This window comes from Phyllobates terribilis, unplaced genomic scaffold (assembly GCF_046119375.1).
Source record: "Phyllobates terribilis strain yellow unplaced genomic scaffold, ASM4611937v1 Scaffold_8__6_contigs__length_399053987, whole genome shotgun sequence".
NCBI classification, from domain to species: domain Eukaryota; kingdom Metazoa; phylum Chordata; class Amphibia; order Anura; family Dendrobatidae; genus Phyllobates; species Phyllobates terribilis.
In genome coordinates this window covers 144,883,843-144,907,733 of record NW_027362768.1, presented here as the reverse complement: position 1 = coordinate 144,907,733, position 23,891 = coordinate 144,883,843, and the positions used below count along the sequence as shown (strand labels likewise).

The 23,891-nt window shown below is 43.1% G+C and overlaps 2 protein-coding genes across 3 annotated transcripts in view; one reads left to right on the top strand and one right to left on the bottom strand.

The window, feature by feature from the left end:
- Positions 1 to 13,495, top strand: part of FAM151A (family with sequence similarity 151 member A) — a 26,590-nt gene extending 13,095 nt beyond the window's left edge. Inside the window, exons 3-8 of one of the 2 annotated variants that reach the window (XM_073643432.1) lie at positions 4,918 to 5,067; positions 6,294 to 6,453; positions 6,669 to 6,896; positions 9,622 to 9,761; positions 11,239 to 11,376; positions 12,516 to 13,495. In XM_073643432.1, the coding sequence (XP_073499533.1) occupies positions 4,918 to 5,067; positions 6,294 to 6,453; positions 6,669 to 6,896; positions 9,622 to 9,761; positions 11,239 to 11,376; positions 12,516 to 13,183 (1,484 nt within the window). In that variant the 3' untranslated portion in view covers positions 13,184 to 13,495. The remainder of the gene's footprint in view (positions 1 to 4,917; positions 5,068 to 6,293; positions 6,454 to 6,668; positions 6,897 to 9,621; positions 9,762 to 11,238; positions 11,377 to 12,515) is intronic. The other variant, XM_073643433.1, reaches the window with a different exon arrangement.
- The window catches only part of ACOT11 (acyl-CoA thioesterase 11), a 26,491-nt gene continuing 14,080 nt past the window's right edge, over positions 11,481 to 23,891 (bottom strand). Inside the window, exons 12-17 of the mRNA XM_073643434.1 lie at positions 22,404 to 22,487; positions 21,497 to 21,630; positions 21,291 to 21,422; positions 21,091 to 21,214; positions 12,571 to 16,078; positions 11,481 to 11,898 (exon numbers count right to left, since the gene is read on the bottom strand). Coding sequence (XP_073499535.1) covers positions 15,935 to 16,078; positions 21,091 to 21,214; positions 21,291 to 21,422; positions 21,497 to 21,630; positions 22,404 to 22,487 — 618 coding nt within the window. The 3' untranslated portion in view covers positions 11,481 to 11,898; positions 12,571 to 15,934. The remainder of the gene's footprint in view (positions 11,899 to 12,570; positions 16,079 to 21,090; positions 21,215 to 21,290; positions 21,423 to 21,496; positions 21,631 to 22,403; positions 22,488 to 23,891) is intronic.

Here is a 23,891-nt window from a genome sequence, read left to right as displayed (position 1 = left end):
GTTGTTGCTTGCAGCAGGCTCCTGACCACTGGGTCGGTGCTGCCTGTCTCTCCCTCCATCTCCGGGTACGCTTTCTCTGGACTCCTCTCCAGACTTCTTGTCTCCGGGTGCGCTCTCTCCAGACTCCTCCAGGCTGCACCCATCTTCGCTGTTTTGTTCCGTCTCCGCCCACATTGAGGGTGGTCCCGGGGCAACTTAGTGATTGTCAGTTCCAGGGGCAGTTCTCTCACGCTGATGGACACTTCCAGCATCACAGTCTCTGTTGGTGGGCGCGGTTTCCGCTTTTGGCGCCATTCTTCGACCTGGCCCACGATGGGAGGTGGCCTCATGCCACCCTCTGGCACGCCCATAATGGCGTCCGCTCTTCCAAGGCGGGAAATCTTTGGAAATGGCGGGAATCGTCTCCCAGTGGCGGGAAACTCCATGGATGGCGGGAAAAAGCTGCAAATGGCGGACAACCGGCGGGAAACGACCTGTGATGGGGTCCGTTGGCGGGGACCCTCCGGAACCGGCGGGAGACTTCTTTTTGAGGTAACGGTGAACTTTTCTTCAGGCACGCAGTACCCGGTTGTTGCGGGCACGTAATCCTGCCGACTACGCCAAAGTTGACGCGTCCCCTGGGCCAGTGCTGTTTGGGGGATACCCGGAGCCGGATCAGATGGGGGTTGTAGTCTCCGAGTGGCGGTGACCCGGTCCGTGCCCAGGGTGTCAAGCTCAGTGTGTGGCAGTCCTACAGATGTTGCTGGATGTTCTTTAGTGTCGACTACGCCACCCGTTGATTTGCGGTCAATACGGCCGCCGCTGCAGCAGGGTCCGCTGAGGCTGATGGTGTGTGTGCAGCTTCTGATAGTATAACCCCCAACGGGAGGGGTATAGCCTCAGGGGGTCAGTTGTGGAGGATGGTGGTTGTGAAGGTGCAGGATGAATCAGCAAGAAGACTCAGAGTCGGGCTGTGCAGTTCAGGGGTTTTTACTTACGGGTGTTCTTATGGTCACTCTGGCCTGAAGCGACCACCCGAGCCGTGCTGCGTCCACCAGGTCCTGGACTCGGCTAACCCCCAGGCAGTTCTGGAGCGTGGTCCTGAGCTCCTGTCTGACTTTCCCTCTCTTCTGGCCGTTCTCACCAGGGATCCACCTATGTCCGGCTCCCTCGGGTCTCTTAGTGGGTACACCTCCTCTGGGTTCCCTGACCCTATACTTGGTCTGCCTTCCTGGTGGATTTGGTGAGGGTCGTGGCAGATCCTGCCCACGACCTCCGGTCTCTGGCTAAGGTGTGCTTTTCTCTCTGCCAGCTTGGGATCCGGTACCCTAGGTGCCAACCCTTCACCCTGTTGCTTGTATTCTGGGGTCTTGGGGTTCCTTCTCCTTCTCTCTGGGTCCTTCTGACTCCTCTCTCTCTCTTGGCCTTGGAGCTGGGCCCAGCCGGAACCACAACTCCCTGTCAGCCCTTCTGGCTGAGCTTCTCTGCTCTGCTCCTCAGGTTACACTCTGACAGACTGACTCACTCTACAAAAGACCCTGTCCTAAGATGGTGCCCACCTTATATACTCCCTCTATGTGTGAGCTCAGGTGACCAGCACCCAATGAGCTCCTAGCCTTACCCAGACTGCTCCCCCTATCTGCCCCTACACTACTGGGATGTTCCACCCCCCTCCCACTCCAGCCAGGGACAGACACTATCGTACCTGCACATAAACTGGTGGGAGTACCGTCGATCTGTCCCCCGGAAATGGGATGTATGTAGTGTATGCAGCTAACTAGCTCAGTTCCACACTCCATCCTTACCCGGGAGTGGAATACCACACCTCTGGCTTGAGGTGTAATACCCCTGTAGCAGCCGATTCCTCAGGGTGCTACAATTACAGCTCTGAAGCCTGCAGTATTAATACCTTAGCTCTGTACTATAAAACACAACTACTTATGTGGCAATCTATCCCATTCCCCCCTGTAAATATTCACCATTTTACCTTTGCTGACTTCATCTCTAATTTTCAGTTGTCTCTGAGTGAGTGGGTGAAGATTAGCCACTATGATATATCCCATACACAGCACACACAGACATGAGGGACTCCTGTTCTCCTGTCTCTCTAGAGCATATGTTCAGAATCAGCAGCAGGATGGAGGACATTATACAACAGTACTGAGCAGTGTAGCTGTGAATTCAGCGCTGGGTGTGATATAACACTCACTAGAAAGCAACTGAATGGGTCTGTGTGTGTCTAGCTCTTTTTCACTCTGAAGTTCCCTCCAATAAGCAGCTGTAATCTGACATCTCGGTGAGCTGGCAGTACATCGTAGCTGAGCAAGATGGATTTAAGAAGCAGATTTCTTTGATAAAATAGATGTAAAAGGTTTTTTTTTTTTTATACTTGCTTGAAATCTGAATTATGCAACATTTGTTGAGATAACAGTAACCATTTAAAGGGGTTGTCCAGCCGTGGTGCTCAACGCTGAAGTCATTCTATGTGACTGCAGATTTGCAAATCCTCATAGCGCTCACAATGCGCGCTGTCAGGATTGTCCATGGCTGGGAGCGGGCAGTCATGTGACTGCAAGTATGTGATTTGCATACTTCCGGCCACATTCCAACTAAACGTATCCGTCCTCGCTCAATTCACTTGTATTAAGGAAGGCCGTGCACGTCTAGTCGGCATGTGACCACATGTATGCAAATCGCATGCTTGTGATCACATGCCACCGGAGAAGCCTGTAAGTGCTCAAACTGCATACTGTGAGGATTCACAAGTCTGCAGTCATATAGAATGACTGCAGACTTGTAGCCCAAGCCTGGACAACCGCCATTATTGTCATTTTATTTCTTATAATAATGTACCTTATTTATCTTTATTTTTAAAAATTGTTGACATACTACTGCCATAAAAATCCCACATACTACTACTATTGCATAGTCCTTAAAATAATATGCAGTGTCCAAATATTGTTCTCCTAAAGAGCCCACACATTACTGCCATATACTGTAGTAAATACATTTCCACAATAATTCCACTACTACATACTGTTATGCACACGCCCGGGCTAAGCGGCGTGTGCGTGGGATTGGTAGTGATTCCACTGGACCGCGCCGGAGAGTGAATGCCTGGAGGGGCGTGACTAAGTATTCACCCGATCCGACCAGGGTCGCACGACGGCATACGACGCCAGTGCACCAAGGAGGAACCGAGCAGAGGGACCAGGTGCTACTCCAGGACAGACCCCGGACACGGCTGTTGACCCACACAGGGGAATACAGGAACAGGCTGGTAGGCTGGCACACAGACTGGTGGGTATAGGCAGGCACGACTGGTATGCAGGCAGGCGGGTATGCAGGCAGGGGGGTAAAGGCAAGCACAGCTAGAGTGCAGACAGGGAGGCACTAGCAGGTAGGAACACAGGCGGGATAGGACCCAGTACACACCGGGACTCAGGAACAATACAGGCAGAGGGTTACAGGCAAGCACAGCTAGAGTGCAGACAAGGCAGAGCAGGGCAGGACAGGACTGCCGGAGCAGCGGGCAGAAGCAGGGCAGGACAGGACTGCCGGAGCAGCGGGCAGAAGCAGGGCAGGACAGGACTGCCGGAGCAGCGGGCAGAAGCAGGGCAGGACAGGACTCTGTTCACACGGAACAGACAGGAAGGGAAAGACAGAGCCAGACACCCACAGGGTACTTGCAGTGAAGTAGCGAGTGGACCACAAACTCACAAACGGGAGTACAGAGACAACAGGCAGGAGTTAGGTACGAGTTCAGACTCTGCAGAAAAAGGAAGGGAACGGACATAGAGGCAAAACAGGTAAAGGATAGGAGAGAGTTCAGACTGGAACTGAGTGTACGGAGGAGACCGACACTGCAGCGGGATACAGGAGCAGGTCTGGGAATACTGCCCCCAGAGAGGCGGGACGAACAGGCAAGGAGCGTGTTCAGACAGGACAGACAAGATACAGGAGCAGGTCTAGGTAATCGGCCCCTAGAAGGCGGGAGGAACAGGCTAGGAGCGAGTTCAGACAGGACAGACAAGATACAGGAACAGGTCTAGGTAATCGGCCCCTAGAAGGCGGGAGGAACAGGCTAGGAGCGTGTTCAGACAGGACAGACAAGAGAACACAGAAAGGACTCAGTCCAGACACGGGAACTAATACTGCAAAGCAGGAGACATACAGGACTCAGTTCAGACACGGGAGCTGATACCGCAAAGCAGGAGAAATACAGGACTCAGTACAGACACGGAAACTGATACAAAAAGCAGGAGACATACAGGACTCAGTTCAGACACGGGAACTGATACAAAAAGCAGGAGACATACAGGACTCAGTTCAGACACGGGAACTAATACCGAAAAGCAGGAGACATACAGGACTTAGTTCAGACACGGGAACTAATACCGCAAAGCAGGAGACATACAGGACTAAGTTCAGACAGGCCTGGAAATACAGCCTCCAGGAAAGGCAGACAAGGAAACAAAGACGGGACCTGGCACCTTCAGAGTGCAAGCACACACTGAAGGAAAACACTTTGCTCAGGCAGGGATAGAAGGGAGCTGCTGAGCTATATACCAAGTGTCAGACAGCAATAGGCTGAGGACGCACAAGGGGTGTGACCCACAGCAGGTACAAAAAGCAGGAAGTGATCGGGCGCCGCCCTTAAGCAGCAGAGACAGACACAAACAGACAGCATGGAGGGAAGCCAGAGAGACATTCTGGACAGGAGATCAAGTGCGCGCTCCTGCACAGTGGGAGATGGACCACTATGCAAGGACGCCGCCAGGTATGTTACACATACTGAGTGGTTCTAGTGGGTGTTTTTCTGTGGTTTCAGTCCTAGAAAATGGTGTAGTAGCCAAGACCCCCTAAAACCATCCCTGAACCCATACTTATATAACAGCTGGGAGGATTCTCACATGGTGACTATGTATAATTCCTCAGGTGGCATCATGGTCTTAGAAGCTGATGTCAATGTGGAAGGACAAGGAACCCCAAATGAGACAAATATTCCGATTATGGCTCATCCACCCGCTGTATATAGTGACAACACCCTGCAAGAATGGTTGGATACCGTCATTCGGTCTTCGCAAGGTAAGAAATAATTCCGCATAGGAGACCAAAGACACACCCTAGAGGATCATTTCTACATGATTTTTTTGCAGACCACAAAAAAACCACAGACATGTGAATAGCACCATAGATTCTAATGGGTTCGTGTTCTAACTGTGAACATTGATGTGAAAAATTGATGTCTGAACAAGCGCTAATGATGTACGAGCTTCAGGGATGAAGAAAGCTCTATATGGGGTGTAGTACATATATGGGGTATCGTTACTGGAACCCAGGGGCTTAACGATTGCGGTTTCAGAGGTCGCAACCGGGCCCCTGCGGGTGAGGGGCCCCCGACGCCAGCACAAACTTCAACTGGATGTGCAACCTCAGACACACATTCAGCTGAAGTGTATTGTGGCACAGAGACCCATGCATGAGGAACATGTATACCAGAATAAGGGCCCAGGATAAGGGACATATATACCAGGATGGGGCATATATATATATATATATATATATATATATATATATATATATATAGTCTGAAACAAACTAAGGGACCTTTTTAAATGAGTAGGAAGCCTTTGCAGGTGTTTTTTGTTAATTATTCTAATTTACTGAGATAATGACTTTAGTGTTTTCATTGGTTGTAAGCCATAATCACCAACATTAACAGAAATAAACACTTGAAATAGATCACTCTGTTTGTAATGACTCTATATAATATACGAGTTTCACTTTTTGGATTGAAGAACTGGAATAAATAAACTTTTTGATGATATTCTAATTTAGTGAGATGCACTTGTATATACCAGGATGAAGCCCAGGATAAGGGATATACTGTATATACCATGATGGGACATATATTCCAGGATGGGGCTCAGGATAAGAGACATACGGTATATACCAGGATGGGGAACATATATACCAGGATGTGAGTTTTTGACAGCAGAAAAAAATGGGGTAGAGGGATTATGAATTTCCCCTTTGTTTTAAAGAGGCTACTTTCCTCTAGTTTCAGGCTTTTCTTGGCATTGCAGCTTTCTATACATAGGGCAGAACTACAATATCATGAACAGCCCATGAACAAAAGTGATGCTGGTTCAGGAAGAAAGTAGCTATGTTTTGTGCGTCTGATATATTATCTAATGTGATAAAAAGCAGTCCTTAAGTAAATGCAATGAAAGTGTCCTCAGAGTCCATGTAAAGACTCCTTTCATGTATTTATCTAATTCATATCCATATTTTCGGTTTATCCCATACAGGTATCAAGTTGGACTTCAAGAATATCAAAGCTGTTGGCCCATCACTAGACATATTACTTGCTAAGTCCTCCAAAACTCCTATAAACCGTCCTGTATGGCTAAATGCAGATATCGTGCCCGGCCCCAATGTCTATCATGAGATAGGAGTAAATGCGACACAGTTAGTATTTGGTGATGTATATATATTAGAATTTGAATACAAAGCTGATTGATACTTGCACAGCGCCACGTTAGCCCATGTATTGCAGCTTGGCTTTATTTGATTTGACCGGAGCTGCAATACCAGCCACAGCCTGTGGGCAAAAGTGGCACTGTTTTTTTTGAAGAAAGCAAACTTTTCTAATCTTATACAGCCCTAATAATCTATAATTACAGGTTTCTAAACCTCATCCAAGATAGGTTCCCTGACATCACCATCTCTCCTGGCTGGGTGACTTTATACTTGCCACCTATCATCTCTAATAGAACTTATTCAAAAGAAATGATTGAGAAGATGTACAATCTAGTAAAAGATCTGCCCCAAAGAATCACTTTCCCGGCTCGCGCTGTTCTCACTCGCTCGGCTTGGCAGAATTTCTACTGGCTCCTGAAGCAATCTGACCGGTAAGGTGATATACTGGGGCCACACATGTGTGTATATATATATATATATATATATATATATATATTATACTAAAGATCAACATGTAAACTACGAGATACCGCCCAGGTATTACACACAGAAGAACATACGTAAGCCATAGCATAGGAGTATACAGACACTATAGAGCAAAGTATAGGGACACACGTCTTAATCATTGAATTTAGGTTTGTTCATCTGATTCCATTGCCCCCAGTGTATAACATCCAGACCCCTGATGTACAACATCCAGCCCCTTGCCCCCTGTTTATAACCTCCACTCCCCCGCCATCCCGTCTGCCTTTACTACCATGTGACAGAGCGGCCGGTGGTGCAGAGCTCACAGATACCAGCACGGTCCTGTAATAGGAGCCACTGGGGTAACAAGTCCATCCATGACATTTCTTCCTCCTAAATCTCCCCCCATCACCTGTGAATGATATTATTGAGAAGTGGAAGGAACCACAGCAACTCAGCCACAAAGTGGAGACCCCATAACGTTACAGAGTGGGGGCCGAGTGCTGAGGAGCAGAGGTTAGAAAAGTCATCAATGCTCTGCTGACTCCATAACTGCAGAGTCCACACCTCCTCTGGTAACATCAGCACAAACACTGCGCCCCCACCAGGAGCTCCATGGACGAGCAGCTGCATGCAGCCTTACATCACCAAGCACAATGCTGTATGTTGGATGGAGTGGTGTAAAGCCGCCACCACTGGACTCTGGAGGAGACATGTTCTGTGCAGTGACTGATTACACTTCTCTGGTGTCTGATGGAGGAGTCTAGGTTTGGTGATTCCAGGAGAACGTTACCCCCTGACTGCATTGTACCCGCTGTACAGATGGTGGAGGAGGAATAATACCATGGAGTTCATTCTCAGGGGTTGGGGTCCAGAGAAGGAAAATCTTAACACTTCAGGAATCAAGACAGTTTGGACAACTGTAGCTTCCAACCTTGTGGGAATAGTTTGGAGGAGGCCGTTTTCAGCTTCCCATGACTGTTTCCAGTGCAGAAGGTCCATACAGACGTGGAGGGGGGAGTTTGATGGAAGAAATATGGCAGCTGCACAGAGTCTGGACCTCAACCTCATGCAGAATTAGACTGGAGATTGTGATCCCGGCCTCTCCCCAACATCAGGGTCTGACCTCACAAATGCTCTTCTGGATGAAGGGGCAGAAATTCCCACAGACCCCTCCAAAATCTTGTAGAAAACCTTCCCAGAAGTGAGGGAGATCTACAAAGGGAGAGACTCCATATTTAATGTCTATGGATGTAGAATTGGAGGTCAGAGAAGCTGTTGAGTTAATGTGTGGTGTCCCAATACTTTTGACAATATAATGTATCTCACTAAGCGATGGATACTGTAAATTATAAAAGTGCAATGGTTTGGAGACAGAACAGTCCATGTGGATTATTTTAGGGTTAGATCGTATAGACAGGGAAAAGTTCCTGTTATTGGGAATTCAATTGCCTTTGCTGTGCCAAACACTCTGAATTTCCAATTTAGGGATGTTTGTAGCTCTCTCTGGTAAATAATGTATTAGGGAGAGGGAGAGGGTTTGATCATGAACTCCTTGAGAATTTTTCATTTTTGTTATTTTTCTGTCGACATAGCTTGCTTGCTTTTTTGAGGGATGAATTTGTACTACACCATTCATTTTACCATACAAACCACTGAATATTATTTATATATATATATATATTCCAAAGTCCAAGTGGGTTAAAATAGTTAAAAAAAAATGTACAGTAATTCCACCATGTTTTTTGGGTTTCATTCATTGTATGGCAAAAAATATATGGCAATATGATTCTACAGGTCAGTCTGAATATGATGGTACTAAACTTTATATATATTCTTTTCTAATCATTTAGTGGTTAAAAAAAATCTAAACAAAAATTTGTCAGATGTGAAACTTTTTTTTCCCCATTGATGAAGCTGTGTGATGGCTTATTTTTTGCATGGTGAAATGGTGTTTTCATTGATACCATTCTGGGGTATATAAAACATTTTGATGGCTTTTTATTGCATTTTTCTTTAGACAGATGAGGCACCAGAAAAACGTCAATTCTATTGTCTCTATTATTTTTTCAGCATTTACCATTACGGTTAATTTATTACTTTTCTAGTTTGAAAGATTGTACTTTTACGGACGCGACAATACAAGATATTTATCTTTTTATTTTATTTTTTTTTTATCTTTGAACTGAGAAAGCATGGTCATTTGATTTTTTACATTTTTTTATAATTTTTTTTTTAGTTTTCCTTTTTCTTTTTTTGTTCCTTTAGGCGACTTAAAATGGTTTGATTGCTTGTTTTGTATACTGTATCACTAATGTTTTGCAGTACACTGTGTAAACGATGGTTTACTATGAAGCCCACTATGTCGCCGGTAACCCATCGCATCGGTGATCGCTTGATTTAAAATGCTGCTGTCAGTGATTGACAGGGGCATTTAAATAGTTAAACAGCTGCGTTCATTTGTGCCAAGGGGTTAAAAAACTTTTTTTTTTTAACAAAATAAATAATTTATTCATCAATTTATTTTGTTTGATTTTTTTTTTTTTTTTTTTGTATGATTGTATACAATTTTTTTATGAGTGAGCCGTGATGTGAACACTTTGCACTGTATATGGGATACACATCTGTGCTAGGTTACACAACACATCAGTGATAATATCCGTATGATAACTGTGAGCTCTATCTCCACAGGTACAGCCTGACTTTATGGCAGGGGAGTTCAGACCCACTAAAACTGGACGACCTTTTGTTCATCCGAGATAACAGTCAGCCCGAGGAAATCTACTATGACATTTATGATCCTTTGCTATCAGAATTTAAACAAATAGCATGTAAGTTATCAGCCCGGTGACCAGATGAACCACTTACAGTAACAACAGATTTCGACCCTGGAATGGTGGCTAGGTATACAAAATACATTTACAATTGTCTAAAAGGAACAGAAAAAAATATTACCCCACTTCCATCTAGCATTATTAAAACATTATTCATTTTAAATGATATTGAATAAAACTAATGTGATATATCCAACCCTTACTAAAATGGAACAGGTGTAGATTTTCCAATATTGCTGTCAAATTCAGCACACTATTCTTCTACTCTCCTATTGCTGCATTAGTTATGTAAGGGACAACACCCACAATTGTTAAAACCAAACAAACAAGCCCGTTTACATGTTTCACTAATAATTTGGCTTCTTCAGGGGTACATAGTTATAAGCCCTTATACCCCTGATGAAGCCGGATAAGTGTCGAAACATTTTTTTTTTTTTTAATGCTTAATAAAAGTAATTTTTTAATAATGCGTAATAAGTATACGGTGGAAGAAGGGTAAAAATGTTTGTTTATTTAGACAGTTGTACATGTGAGGTTGAAGAGGACCTTTCAACAAATATTTCATCAGATAGCAATTCATACAGGGAGAAGTGCACACCTCCAATTAAAAGTATATAATAACACCCACTTGTAATAAAAAAAAAAAAAAAAAAAAAAGGTTAATACATTAGGTGCCAAATAATTTGATTCCTAAGATCTCTGCAACGAAGATGCAAAATTAAAACCAGACACTAATGTTTTATTCCTGCAGCCACTCTGCATCGTGAGCTCCTAATACATCGTGTGCCCAGCTCAACATGAAAAATTTGGCAAAAGGTCCTCTTTAACCTCTTCACACACCTGGGAGCACATATTGTATATGTCCAGAATTACACCAGGGCGTCCTTTTGGTGGAACCAATCTTACATTTGCCACTCCTTAGCTGCCATAGGCCTCATGTCTAAAGGCCTGGAAAAAGGGATTTGGATATATGCGCTGATGGGGGCAATGACTGTAATGATGCTGAAGGAGTCACTGTGTGCTCTGTTGGACATCATTTTTGTATCAGCCTATTTGAGGCAGTCTCCAAGATGCAATCGACCACATCTTGGAGCCCATCTTAAATAAATGGCCAAAGATGATGTCCAACAGAGCACACAGTGACTCCATCTGCCTCATTACAGTCAAGGGCCCTGTCAGGACATATGTCCGAATCCCTTTTTCCAGAACTTCAGATTTAAGCCCCGACTGAGCCACTGAACATAGGGCAAAACACAATGTGAACATAGCCTTACACTGAGAGGCTGAAATTTGAATTGTTCCCTGATTCAGATGACATCTCTCTACCTGATCTAATCTAAAAACCCCAAAACCTTATTGTCAAAGTTTGCGGGAAGCTTTGAGGCTGGGGAGCGGTGGGCTCCAGGAGATAGAATAATAGAATAGACAATATAGTGACACTATATGTGATTTTTACTTGTGTTTATTTTCAAAGTGAATTCAAACCGGAAGAAGCTGTTCTATTCCGGGGTCAGCCTTCAGATGTACTTTCACCCCGATGATGATGATGGAATTTCAGTAAAATGGTTTGATGCTGAGGAAAATGTCTCAACTCTACAGAATCTATTATCAAGTAAGAAGTATCTCCAACTATGGAGAAATACAACATCCAGAACAACATTTCAGAAAATAGCTTAATGCTCTGGGACCATAAAAGTGTATAACATAGAAAAAAAATCCCATTTAAAACCAATTTTTATTTGATATGCATTAAAAAATACCCAAGAAAAACAGACAACACAAACAAGTGATCGAGAAAGTAGCCTGAGATACAACTGAATGGGCAAAATAATAGATAAAAATTTGCCTAAATAGAATACCAGGCTGATAACCAAGGGGCACTAATTAACCGTAATCAGATCGCTCTAATTGATACCTGCAGAGGTTGACACACTAGAGTGATGGCGACAGTGGCGCCCCGCTCCTCAACAGTAAAACATAGGGTAGGCAGAAGGGGCTCAAAAACAAAGTAATGGTACTTATTGCGGTGATGTCGTTGTCATTGCTTGACGCGTTTCCATAAACGTGGGCTTGTGATCCTACCAGATGTCATCATTATCAGCCTCCTGATGAACCTTCAGTTGGGGAAACGCATCTAGACAATGACAACATTGTTTAGTGTGAGCAAACCGAGAGCATGGTTGTGTAGGTCATAAAATTAGAATTACATGTACACGTGTATAACCACAAAGTTATGTGCCAGTTCAGAGAAAATCTGGTTAGAATATTTATGCAAATGAGCTTGTAAGTGCATTGAGGGTGGGCTAATACACTAGCTGGATCACCCCCAATGCAGTTCCAGGCTCAGTTGCATACACTGTCTCCGCATTGAGAAGTGAGCAGGGCAGGTGTCATCACGTTCTCTGATGCCTGCTAATCTCAAAAGGAGCCTGACAGGTCCCGTGTAACTGTTTTATTCTATTAAATGGGACAGGTGCCCAATACCCACAGATCGAAAACATGGCTGTCAGGTATCAGTAGACGTGACGACATCTACCCTGCTCACTTCTCAATGTGGAAGTGAGTAGAGGGGAACAAACCCTTTAAGGCTAGCTAGAAGCTTGCTGGAGAAACTTGACTTGGAAGAAATTCAGGGTTTTTGGGACTTTTCTATAGTAGATAGGAAGCTATGTTAATCATATCATTACATTGATACATTAAAATTCTGAAAATGTTGTAATATTTATAGAATCTTTCGTCTTTCTACTCTAGGTAATTCTGGAATGCTCACGCTCCAGGTAGACGTCCAGTCAAATAGTTCTCTTACCCCAATGGTAATCTTTGCTAAATCATCATCAGCATTTCCACTGGAAGATCTTCTCAAGTTGGTTACCGAAAGCAATAATCCATGGGGAATTTTCCTTAAACCAAAAGACCACATCTCACTCAACGAGACACTCAATGTTCTGAAGAAACTAGATGACCAGAAACATCTATATCTTCCAGTATGGGTTGGCATGGATGTGTCTTATGAAAGTTTTAGCACACCAGGGTATATCCAAGGAGAAGACTTCATTGGTAGCATCAATGACATCTTTTCAGCAGTTTCGGTTGTGCCTGGTTGGCCCAAAGAACGGTTGGACAAGGGTTACACAGAGATAATGGTGCAGGACATGCTAAAACTATGCAATGGGGTCATGCAGGAGGTCTCATTTCAGCTACAGGCAGTTGCCTTGAGTAAAGCCTGGCTGAATACAATAAATCTGCTGAAGGTCTCCCCAATGTATACTCTTACTATAGAACACACGACTGAACAAGGAGCGTTCATGGATGGATATCATGGACTGATGGCCATCAGAACCCACACGGAAAATGGTGTCTATTACAAACTACCACCAGAGTATAGGTATACGCTTATGACAAGTATCTACAGCACCTAGAGTGAAATCACTAAGGAACCTCACTTGAATTATAAGAACATCTTTGGTTATTTTCATCATAAAAAGCTTCCAAAATACAGTAGTGTAAGAGAAGGGTACATAGTGTGTATTATTTATATACTGTTCCCCAACAACTCTTTGTAAAGGTTCTGGACTAGTAACGATGGTGGCATGACAGTTGGGCGGAGAAGGCATTCACAGAGCATCTGATTGGGTTAGTCAAAGGATAAGGTAATTTGAATAGAAGGTCTAGTGTGACCTGACATAATGTAAAGTATGTAAAAAGTCCTCTTAATGCATTGACTTAGAAATAAATATGATAAAAATCAATTGTGTCCTAAAATGATTGACTCAGCAATATTCCGTTTTTAGATGATTAGATTCTCCTACAAAGGAAGATTCATTATGAAATGACGTACGGCGTATTAAAAGAATCACCTAATTATTTTTTTCCTATCCCCTTTAAATGCAATATCATGTTTTGCAAAAAAAATATATATATTTTTAAAAAAATATTTAGTAAATTCTGCATTTACAACTTTTTTTCAGGAAGAACATCTCTTGATCGGGAGGATTCTGAAATTTATTGTGACGTCAGAAAACTACATATTATTTAAATCCAGCTTTCATGTTAAATGTATATTTTAAAAGTGAAAAACAAAATTATACCGTATTTTGAGAATTATAAGACGCACCCCAAATTTTGGAGAGGAAAATAGAAAAAAAAAATTTTTTTTTAATAAAATGATGCGTGTTATAATCCACTTTTTGCGGTAGCTTACCAGGGGAACAGCGGTGTTGGAGTGGGGTCCCAGGTGGCAGGGTCGCTGCAGCAGGAGTGGGGACATTGCTGCGGGCCCCATTCTGGTAGGACGAGATGTTTGGCGGTGCAGGGGCTCCGCCAACATTTTGTGACAGCCTGGAGCCTCGCACTTTCCATACTCTAAGCGGTGGACTCCGGGAAAACATCCACCAAAGGCGGCGCATGGGCAATCGAACTCTCGGGAGATGAAAACTCAGAAGACGAGATATCAGTGCCGAGATCTCAATCTGCGCATGTGCCGCCTCCGATGGACATTTTGGCGGACATTTTCCCGGAGTCCAACAGCCAATAGGGATGATAACAGAGAAACAGTCTGTGGTCCCTACCTGCAGAACCGCTCCTTTATAGAGGGTATCTTGCTAATTTCCGATCATTTCTACCTGTTGTCTGTTCCATTTGCACAACAGCAGGAGAAATTGATTCACAATCAGCGTTGCTTCATAACTGGACAGGTAGATTTCACAGACGTGTGATTGACTTGGAGTTAAATTGTGTTGTTCAAGTGTTCCCTTTATTTTTTTGAGCAGTGTATAGAAATAAATATATTTTTTTTCAATATCATTCCATAAAAAAAAAATAGAATCAATGTTGCCATTTACACACTGAACACTAGGCCTAATAATACACTTTACTCATCCTGTTCTTTATATGAGACTTTTCAGAAGTCTCATTATCATCACAGGCAGAATGACTATGAGAGGTAACACCTCTTATACAGTTAATACAACAGGATCCACCAGTCACCATAGGTGATGTCACAGCTCACCTGCTTCCCCTTCATTCACAATGATCTTTGCCTAGATTGGAGTATTCTCTTTACCTAGATCGGAGTATTCTCTTTACCTACTTCAGTACAACTAAGTAAGGTCTGATTCAGTCTATTATTAGTAATGTCTGTGTGACACTCCTGAAAGAACAGGAAGTGGGAATCTTAAATTAGGTCTAAGGGTCAATGTAAAAATTGCAATATTTCTGATTTATTTTTATATATAAATCCTGATATGAGAGAGAAGAAAAAAAGAAAAATGTTAAAAAAATACAATTAGAAAAACAAAACCTCTAATTTTCATTTTCTTTGTGGTGGTGCTGAAGGGGAATTACATACTTGCTGACAGGTTCCTCAACAGATTACCGCTGGGAACACCCTGTGATCATCTTATTTTGGGGGGGTGTCATATCTAACAAACAGGATTATTTGGTTCTTGGTGGGTAAAGACATTAGTCTGATTCAGCTACTGTAATTCAGTAATGACATCTGCAGTTAAATACAACACAGTACATACAATGTTCCAGGTCACTTCTTTAATATACGTGTATATGACAAACCACACGTTGCATGCTCAAAACATTAACAGATTTAATTATTCATTCTATGACTTCATGCAACATCTCAAGAACAGTCAAAATCCCACTAATGACATCACAACAACTGAAAGTGCATTATGTGCAAAATGTCTCAAAACTACTGGAACCGAGCTGTCAGCTGTGACCAACTTTTGCTTCCCATCTGTTTTTAGGCTGCGTTCCTCCTCACCCAACACCATTGGTGGTTTATGACTTATGTCTGATGGATGATGGACATGTTATGTACCCAATCTAAGGATGCCCATACACCTTTGATAGCTGTTCCACCAACAGCTTTTCCCTCTTTCTTCCCCATACATATGCACACTCAGTTTGGCTGATCATGCATGTGTTTTTAAAGATGATAGGAGAATAAACCACTTCCGCACACCTCTGGTGGTGGCTTGTCTACTGTTGCAACAAAAGAATCAGGTGTCGAAATACCACATTCCTGATTCTTCTTTCTCCCAACATTATATGTCAGGGAGAGTCAGAGGCTGTGGCAATATTGGCGGGGTCCTTCGCCTTTGTTGTATTGTGCATCGGGGTCTTAAGAATAGGTCTACAGATACATTATGTGAGATTTATGGCTGGTTAGAGTCCTTCGTATTTTCAATAAGAAATTGTTCACAGGCTTGATAAGTGTTGGCGAAATCTGTAGACAGTCCAGAGATGTTGGTTGTTACTTGTGAGACAATTCCTGGAGTAAACTGGTTGTAATAGGAAATCTGAAAAAGAAAATGGAAAGTACATATTCTTTTTATAATTAAAGGTTATATTTTGCATATAGAAAACATATTTCCAATTGCCACCTTGGGAGATATCAGTCTCTTGCACCGCTGTTATAATTGAAGCCAATAAACAGCAGTGTTGGGAAGATGTCCTTCCTACTATGACCATAACCTGGCTAAACACAAAGTTAATATTTTGCAGGTTTTGACCTTGCCAAAAATAATGGCATAGAAGCTGTTGTGTCGCCAAGTAATAAAATGTGCAATAAGTCATCAACTAGAACCATGTATGTGAGAGTGACTACAGCGGCAGCAGACAAAGCAGCAATTATAGGGCAAGGAAAGCTGTGTGTGAACATGTTTCCCCTGACAAGTGCAAAAAACATTAGCGACCATATTTTCTTACATCATTGCTTCCTTTTAGTTTCCAAAATTATACACTGCTCAAAAAAATAAAAGGAACACTTAAACAACAGAATATAACTCCAAGTGAATCAAACTTCTGTGAAATCAAACTGTCCACTTAGGAAGCAACACTGATTGACAATCAATTTCACATGCTGTTGTGCAAATGAAATAGACAATAGATGGAAATTATTGGCAATTATCAAGACACGCTCAATAAAGGAGTGGTTCTGCAGGTGGGGACCCCAGACCACATCTCAGTACCAATGCTTTCTGGCTGATGTTTTGGTCACTTTTGAATGTTGGTTGTGCTTTCACACTCGTGGTAGCATGAGATGGACTCTACAACCCACAGAAGTTGCTCAGGTAGTGCATCTCATCCAGGATGGCACATTAATGCGAGCTGTGGCAAGAAGGTTTACTGTGTCTGTCAGCGTAGTGTCCAGAGGCTGGAGGCGCTACCAGGAGACAGGCCAGTACACCAGGAGAAGTGGAGGGGGCCGTAGGAGGGCAACAACCCAGCAGCAGGACCGCTACCTCCACCTTTGTGCAAGGAGGAACAGGAGGAGCACTGCCAGAGCCCTGCAAAATGACCTCCAGCAGGCCACAAATGTGCATGGTCTGCACAAACGGTTAGAAACCGACTCCATGAAGGTGGTATGAGGGCCCGACGTCCACAGATGGGGGTTGTGCTGACAGCCCAACGCCGTGCAGGACGCTTGGCATTTGCCACAGAACACCAGGATTGGCAAAGTCGCCACTGGCGCCCTGTGCTCTTCACAGATGAAAGCAGGTTCACACTGAGCACATGTGACAGACGTGACAGAGTCTGGAGACGCCGTGGAGAGTGATCTGCTGCCTGCAACATCCTTCAGCATGACCGGTTTGGCAGTGGGTCAATAATGGTGTGGGGTGGCATTTCTTTGGAGGGCTGCACAGCCCTCCATGTGCTCGCCAGAGGTAGCCTTACTGCCATTAGGTACAGAGATGAGATCCTCAGACCCCTTGTGAGACCATATGCTGGTGCGGATGGCCCTGGGTTCCTCCTAATGCAGGACAATGCCAGGCCTCATGTGGCTGGAGTGTGTCAGCAGTTCCTGCAAGATGAAGGCATTGAAGCTATGGACTGGCCCGCCCATTCCCCAGACCCGAATCCGATTGAGCACATCTGGGACATCATGTCTCGCTCCATCCACCAACGTCACGTTGCACCACAGACTGTCCAGGAGTTGGCGGATGCTTTAGTCCAGGTCTGGGAGGAGATCCCACAGGAGACCATCCGCAACCTCATCAGGAGCATGCCCAGGCGTTGTAGGGAGGTCATACAGGCACGTGGAGACCACACACAATACTGAGCCTCATTTTGACTTTTTTAAGGACATTACATCAAAGTTGGATCAGCCTGTAGTGTGCTTTTCCACTTTAATTTTGGGGGTGACTCCAAATCCAGGCCTCCATTGGTTAATAAATTTGATTTCCATTGATGATTTTTGTGTGATTTTGTTATCAGCACATTCAACTTTGTACAGAACAAAGTATTCAATGAGAATATTTCATTCATTCAGATCTAGGATGTGTTATTTGAGTGTTCCCTTTATTTTTTTGAGCAGTGTACATAAAGTGCCATTCAGAAGAGTTTCACAACTCTGGACAGAAGGACTTCCCTACCCTGTCCATTACCCCTTATCCAATTCCCAATCTGGTAAGGGAAATTCTGCACAATAGCTGTCACGATTCTGTTTTCAGATTACCCAGGGCCAGGAGCTCCTTCCCTGTACCTAATGTTATGGGCTTCCTAGCTAGCTCTGCTCCTCAGATTACTTCTGATGGTGAAGATGCTGGGGCCACGTACCTTGCTGAACTCCTGAATCAGCCCTATCTCTGTCCCCCTCCCTCACCCAGGGAAGTGGGGAGGAATAGTGTATGTAAATACACAAATCAGACAGACAAGGAAGGATGTACAGGGATAAATGAATATACCAATCTTACAAATATGCACTTACAGACAACAGAGGGGAACACTGGGGAGAACAGGTAGTGAAACTAAACAGGAGAGAACGAGGAATTGCACACAGCCGAAACACCTAGCAACAGTCAAAGATTAACACTCCAAAACGCCTCTACCAACAATCGACTCCTCCACTCTTCACCAGGCAGTACAAGACTTAATACTGGTAATCCAGATTGCCAGAGGGGAGTATATATAGGAAAGGGGAGTGGTCAATACTGAACAGCTGAGATCATCCAAGCTGGGAAGCTTCAGAGACTCCAAGCTGAACAGATTAACCCCTGCACAGCTAACAGAAACCAGCACCATTTAATATGACGGAGAAGTGCTTCTGATCAGTGCAGAAGTATGTGAAATCAGACACTGCGGTCTTCTGGCCCCTCTCTGACGCGGTAAACACGTGACAATAGTATTGGGAATGGGACCATCCTTTTTATCCAAAAACCTCATATAAGCACAATGTGCTTCTTGTTATGGTATATTATATGCAGTGGGGAAAATAAGTATTTGATACACTGCCGATTTTGCAAGTTTTCCCACCTACAAAGAATGGAGAGGTGTGTAATTTTTATCGTAGGTCACTTCACCTGTGAGACAGAATCTAAAAATAAAAACCAGAAAATCACATTGTATGATTTTTAAATAATTAAATTGCATTTTATTGCATGAAATAACTATTTGATCAACTACCAACCAGCAAGAATTCTGGCTCTCACAGACCTGTTAGTTTTTCTTTAAGAAACCCTCCTACTCTGCACTCATTACCTTTATTAATTGCACCTGTTTGAACTCATTACCTGTATAAAAGACACCTGTCCACACAATCACACTCCAACCTCTCCACCAAGGCCAAGACCAAAGAGCAATCTAAAGACACCAGAGACAAAATTGTAGTCCTGCCCAAGGCTGAGATGGGCTACAGGACAATAGACAAGCAGCTTGGTGAGAAGGCAACAACTGTTGGTGCAATTATTAGAAATTGGAAGAAACACAAGATGACTGTCAATCTTCCTCGGTCTGGGGCTCCATGCAAGATCTCGCCTCGTGGGGTAACGATGATTCTGAGAAAGGTCAGGAATCAGCTACTCAGAACTACACACGAGGACCTGGTCAATGATCTGAAGAGAGCGGAGACCACAGTCTCAAACATTACTGTTAGTAACACACTACGCCGTCATGGATTAAAATCCTGCAGGACACGCAAGTTTATCCTGCTCACACTAGCACATGTGAAGTTCGCCAATGACCATCTGGATGATCCAGAGGAGGCATGGGAGAAGTTCAGAAGAGACCAAAATAGAACTTTTTGGTATCAAGTCCTGTGGCGAAACAGCTCTAAAGTCAACACAAACACAATAGTGCATTTCTCTTGGCTTAAGAAATCTAGACGTCTGGCTGATTAAGATTAGAAGCTGTTTCGTCACAACTCCACTCACCATGTTTGGAGAAAGAAGGATGAGTACAACCCCAAGAACACCGTCCCAATCGTGAAGCATGGTGGAGGAAACCTCATACTTTGGGGGTGCTTTTCTGCAAAGGGATAGGACAACTGCACTGTATTGAAGCGAGGATGGATGGGGTCATGTATTGCAAAATTTTGGCCAAAAACCGCCTTCCCTCAGTAAGAGCATTGAAGATAGATTGTGGCCTTCTAGCATGACAATGACCCTAAACACACAGCTTTGGGAACTAAGGAGTGGTTCCGTAAGAAGCATTTCAAGGTCCTATAGTGGCCTAGACAGTCTCCAGACCTGAACCCAATAAAAAACCTTTGAATGGAGCTGAAACTCAATGTTGCCCACCGACAGCCCTGAAACCTGAAAGATCAGGAGAAGATCTGTATGGAGGAGTGGGCAAAAATCCCTGCTGCAAACTTGGTCAACTTTTTTAGGAAACATCTGACCTCTGTAATTGCAAACAAATGTTTCTGTACAAAATATTAAGTTCTGTTTTTCTATTGCATAAAATACAATTTCATTATTTAAAAATCATACAATGTGATTTTCTGGATTTTTTTTACATTCTGTCTCTCACAGGTGAAGTGTATCTACGATAAAAATTACAGACCTCTCCATTCTTTGTAGGTGGGAGAATGTGCAAAATAGGCAGTGGATCAAATACTTATCCCCCCCCCTATATTTTCCCGTATACAATTTGATTCTTTGGCCAAACATATGGCATGTGTTATGCATTTAAAAAGTGTAAAAAAGAGTTTGAAAAGACTTTTAGGTTATCAAAGATGTAACATGAAGTGCCTGTGCGTAATTTATAACTGGGTCACCTGCCTCTTCTAGCACTACTGTCCCCCCTATGTGGTAGGGAAGCCATAGGGGAAGGTGGCTCCTGTGCAGGAACAATATATGGGCCCTTTGCAGCCCACTAACTCATCATAATCCACAATTCCACCTGCATTGAAGGTAGACATGGACCCCCTAACCTCTTGGGTTCCTGAGTGGCTGCATAGGTTGCACCAATGGTATGACGGCCCCTGGTAGAGATGAAACTTTTACAACCCTTATAATTACGCACATAATAAAATCCTACCTAACTGCTGCTCCCTGCTTGGTCTTGTAGGCCAAATGATAAAAAACAATACCTTGGTCATAGGTTCTTGTGACCACATACAGAATCCAGAACAGAGAGTCTCTCCCCGGGTGTACTCATCACATGGAGGATGTGCGGGAAGGGAAACAGAGCGAAACGCTACAACGTAGGGGTCTCTGTGAAAGAAAATATGTAATCAGTATACTATAGTCCATGATCTAAATAGACAAGTAGTTTAGGGTCAGAACTCACCCAACATCACAGGGGGGCCGTCGAGAAGCCAGGATGATATAATCTTGTAGTTTGCCATCTGTGCTGCTCACGGTGCTGACTACATGGTAAATAGCATCGTCTTCATTCACTTGTTGCAAGAGCTGGCATTCTCTGCAGACAACATAGTGTATAAAGATGCAGAAGAATACAGCAAATGTTGAAACTTCTTGAGTTCCTAATCTTACTTGTAGTAACTGTCCCATTCTCTGCGACGGCTCAGATCAGAAAGCAAGTTAAAGGTTTGTCTTGCATCAATGGATACTATTATTTCCACCTTAAAGGATAGAAATTTGCCATCCTCCAGCGTGTACAGCTGAACCTGTGTGGAGGAGAAGACTGGACGATTATACTGTACGTCAATCTTCTCTTCTGGTTTGCGTAGTTCTTGCACAAACGTTCTTGTAGAGCCATAAGTTTTATTAAAGACCACCAAGAATATTAATGCTCACAATATGTTATAATACATGAGTGTGAATTCAAAGGACATTGACACCTTCCAGTGTGGGGTATGGGAATTGTATTACTTAAAAACATATATATGTGCAAAAACATATTTTTGCAATTGGGTTGCATGAAAATTTTTGTCTTTCACGTTAACCTGTCAGTGAGCTTGTTCTGATGATATATTATAACTTTTATCTGTTTTTATTCTGAGACCCAAGAGCTGATTTATGACTACATGTTGCAAATCGAAAAAGATTGATAAAAGAAGTATAACTTCTCCAACAGAACAAGCTCACTGACAGATCCTCAGTGAACTTATTCTGCAGGCAAAAATTTGGCAGTAAACAAACAACCTATAAAAGCTAAAACGAATCATCATTTTTAATGAACCCAATGGAAAAATTTAGGAGAATGTCAAAGTGCCGGGGAATCATTGCACCACATTCACTGCATAGCGACTGTTATAGTTGATGCAGGGAGGACATAACTTGATTTTCTCCTTATAGCCGCTGCTCCACCAAGGCAGACATGATTTAATGCTGTTTTACTCTGTATCTGCATGTAAATAGCATTTCTGGACAAGTTCCTTTTATGATATATTGCATCAAATAAAATAATATAAATGAATAAGACATTAATATCCTGTACCTTATTAATTTCTGAGGCCAAGACCCAGTCCGTTTTAGATACCAACATTTTCAAGGCAGAAACGTTGTTGTAGCTGAGATAAACCTATGAAACATAATATACAGCTCAGTACATAGAGCACAATATAACAAGTTCATCAAATTACTCCTGGAGTCCAGGTCTACATTGTCAGGACAGATCAGTTTACACTGAAAGATTAGAGCTATTTTTTTCTTGCAATATTGTGTTATTTGACAGTCTCAGGGGGAACTGGGGAACAAAGAGCGCAAAATAGGGTTTTATACGGTTAAATGTAAATTAAAAATGCGAGTGCTTGCTCACCTAGTGGTGTTGCAATTGCATCAATCTTTAGGGATATACCAGTTGCTACAAACCACAGGTCATCAGACAAAGATATACGGTGCGGAAATCAAACGGTTTTCCTTGCACTGCTGGTAAAATCCCACGAATGGACTCGGGAGATAAATACTGCATTCTAATCTTCTTTATTGAGCGATTATAAAGTCTACACTTTTCAAAGTTACCCAATTTCTTCCTCAGGACACAACCTGGTTGTGTCCTGAGGAAGACGTTGGATAACTTCGAAACCTGGTTGTGTCCTGAGGAAGAAGTTGGATAACTTTGAAACGCATAGACTTTATAACCACTGAATAATTACTGCATTCTAATCTTCTTTATAACTTTATATCCATTAAATAAATACTGCATTCTAATCTTCTTCATCTCCCGAGACCATTCGTAGGATTTTATCAGCAGCGCAAGGAAAACCGCCTGATTTCCGCACAGTATATTTGTCAGCCTGGTGCAATAAAATCACAAGCAACTGACTAAAAGATATGTCATCAAGGGCTTATAGGGAAGTGCAAAGCATCTAAAAGGTAATCAATCATAATCTGTTTTTGGGACTTGCCCTGCTCACAAATAAAGCACAAAAAGATACATGGTGTCCTTAAAATGCAAACATTTATTAAGGGTAGTAAGCTCGGATGGTATTTCCATTTTTGGGGCTTTTGATATGAAAAAAGTACAATCTAATTAGACTGTATGATCTACATTGTATATGTAAAGATCCAGATACTCAAACTGACCATGGTGTTTATGATTATAATGAAGGAACCTTTACTATCGCAAATTAGACCAACAAAGCAAAAGGATCCACTGCGATCAATTAAATTATCCATAAACAGTGGGGGAGAGTGTGCTGACCTAGGTTATTTAGGGTCTGGTTCCCTGACACTCATATGGCATATGGAGCGGGTAGGCTACCTGATATAGACTGCGTCTTGTAAATGGATAGAGGACAAGTCTGAAGTGGTGTGCTTCTCCAGGTTGCAGAGGGTAGATTGCCTCTGTAAGTGACCTGGGAGAAAGAATACATGCCTGCTCGCAAGGTGGGAAGGAGAATTGATGCCCCTGTAGATAACTGCCTCAAGAATTGGGGAAAATGTATTGGCTTGCCATAGTGTCTTTGTGGCAGGAAGACAGAGC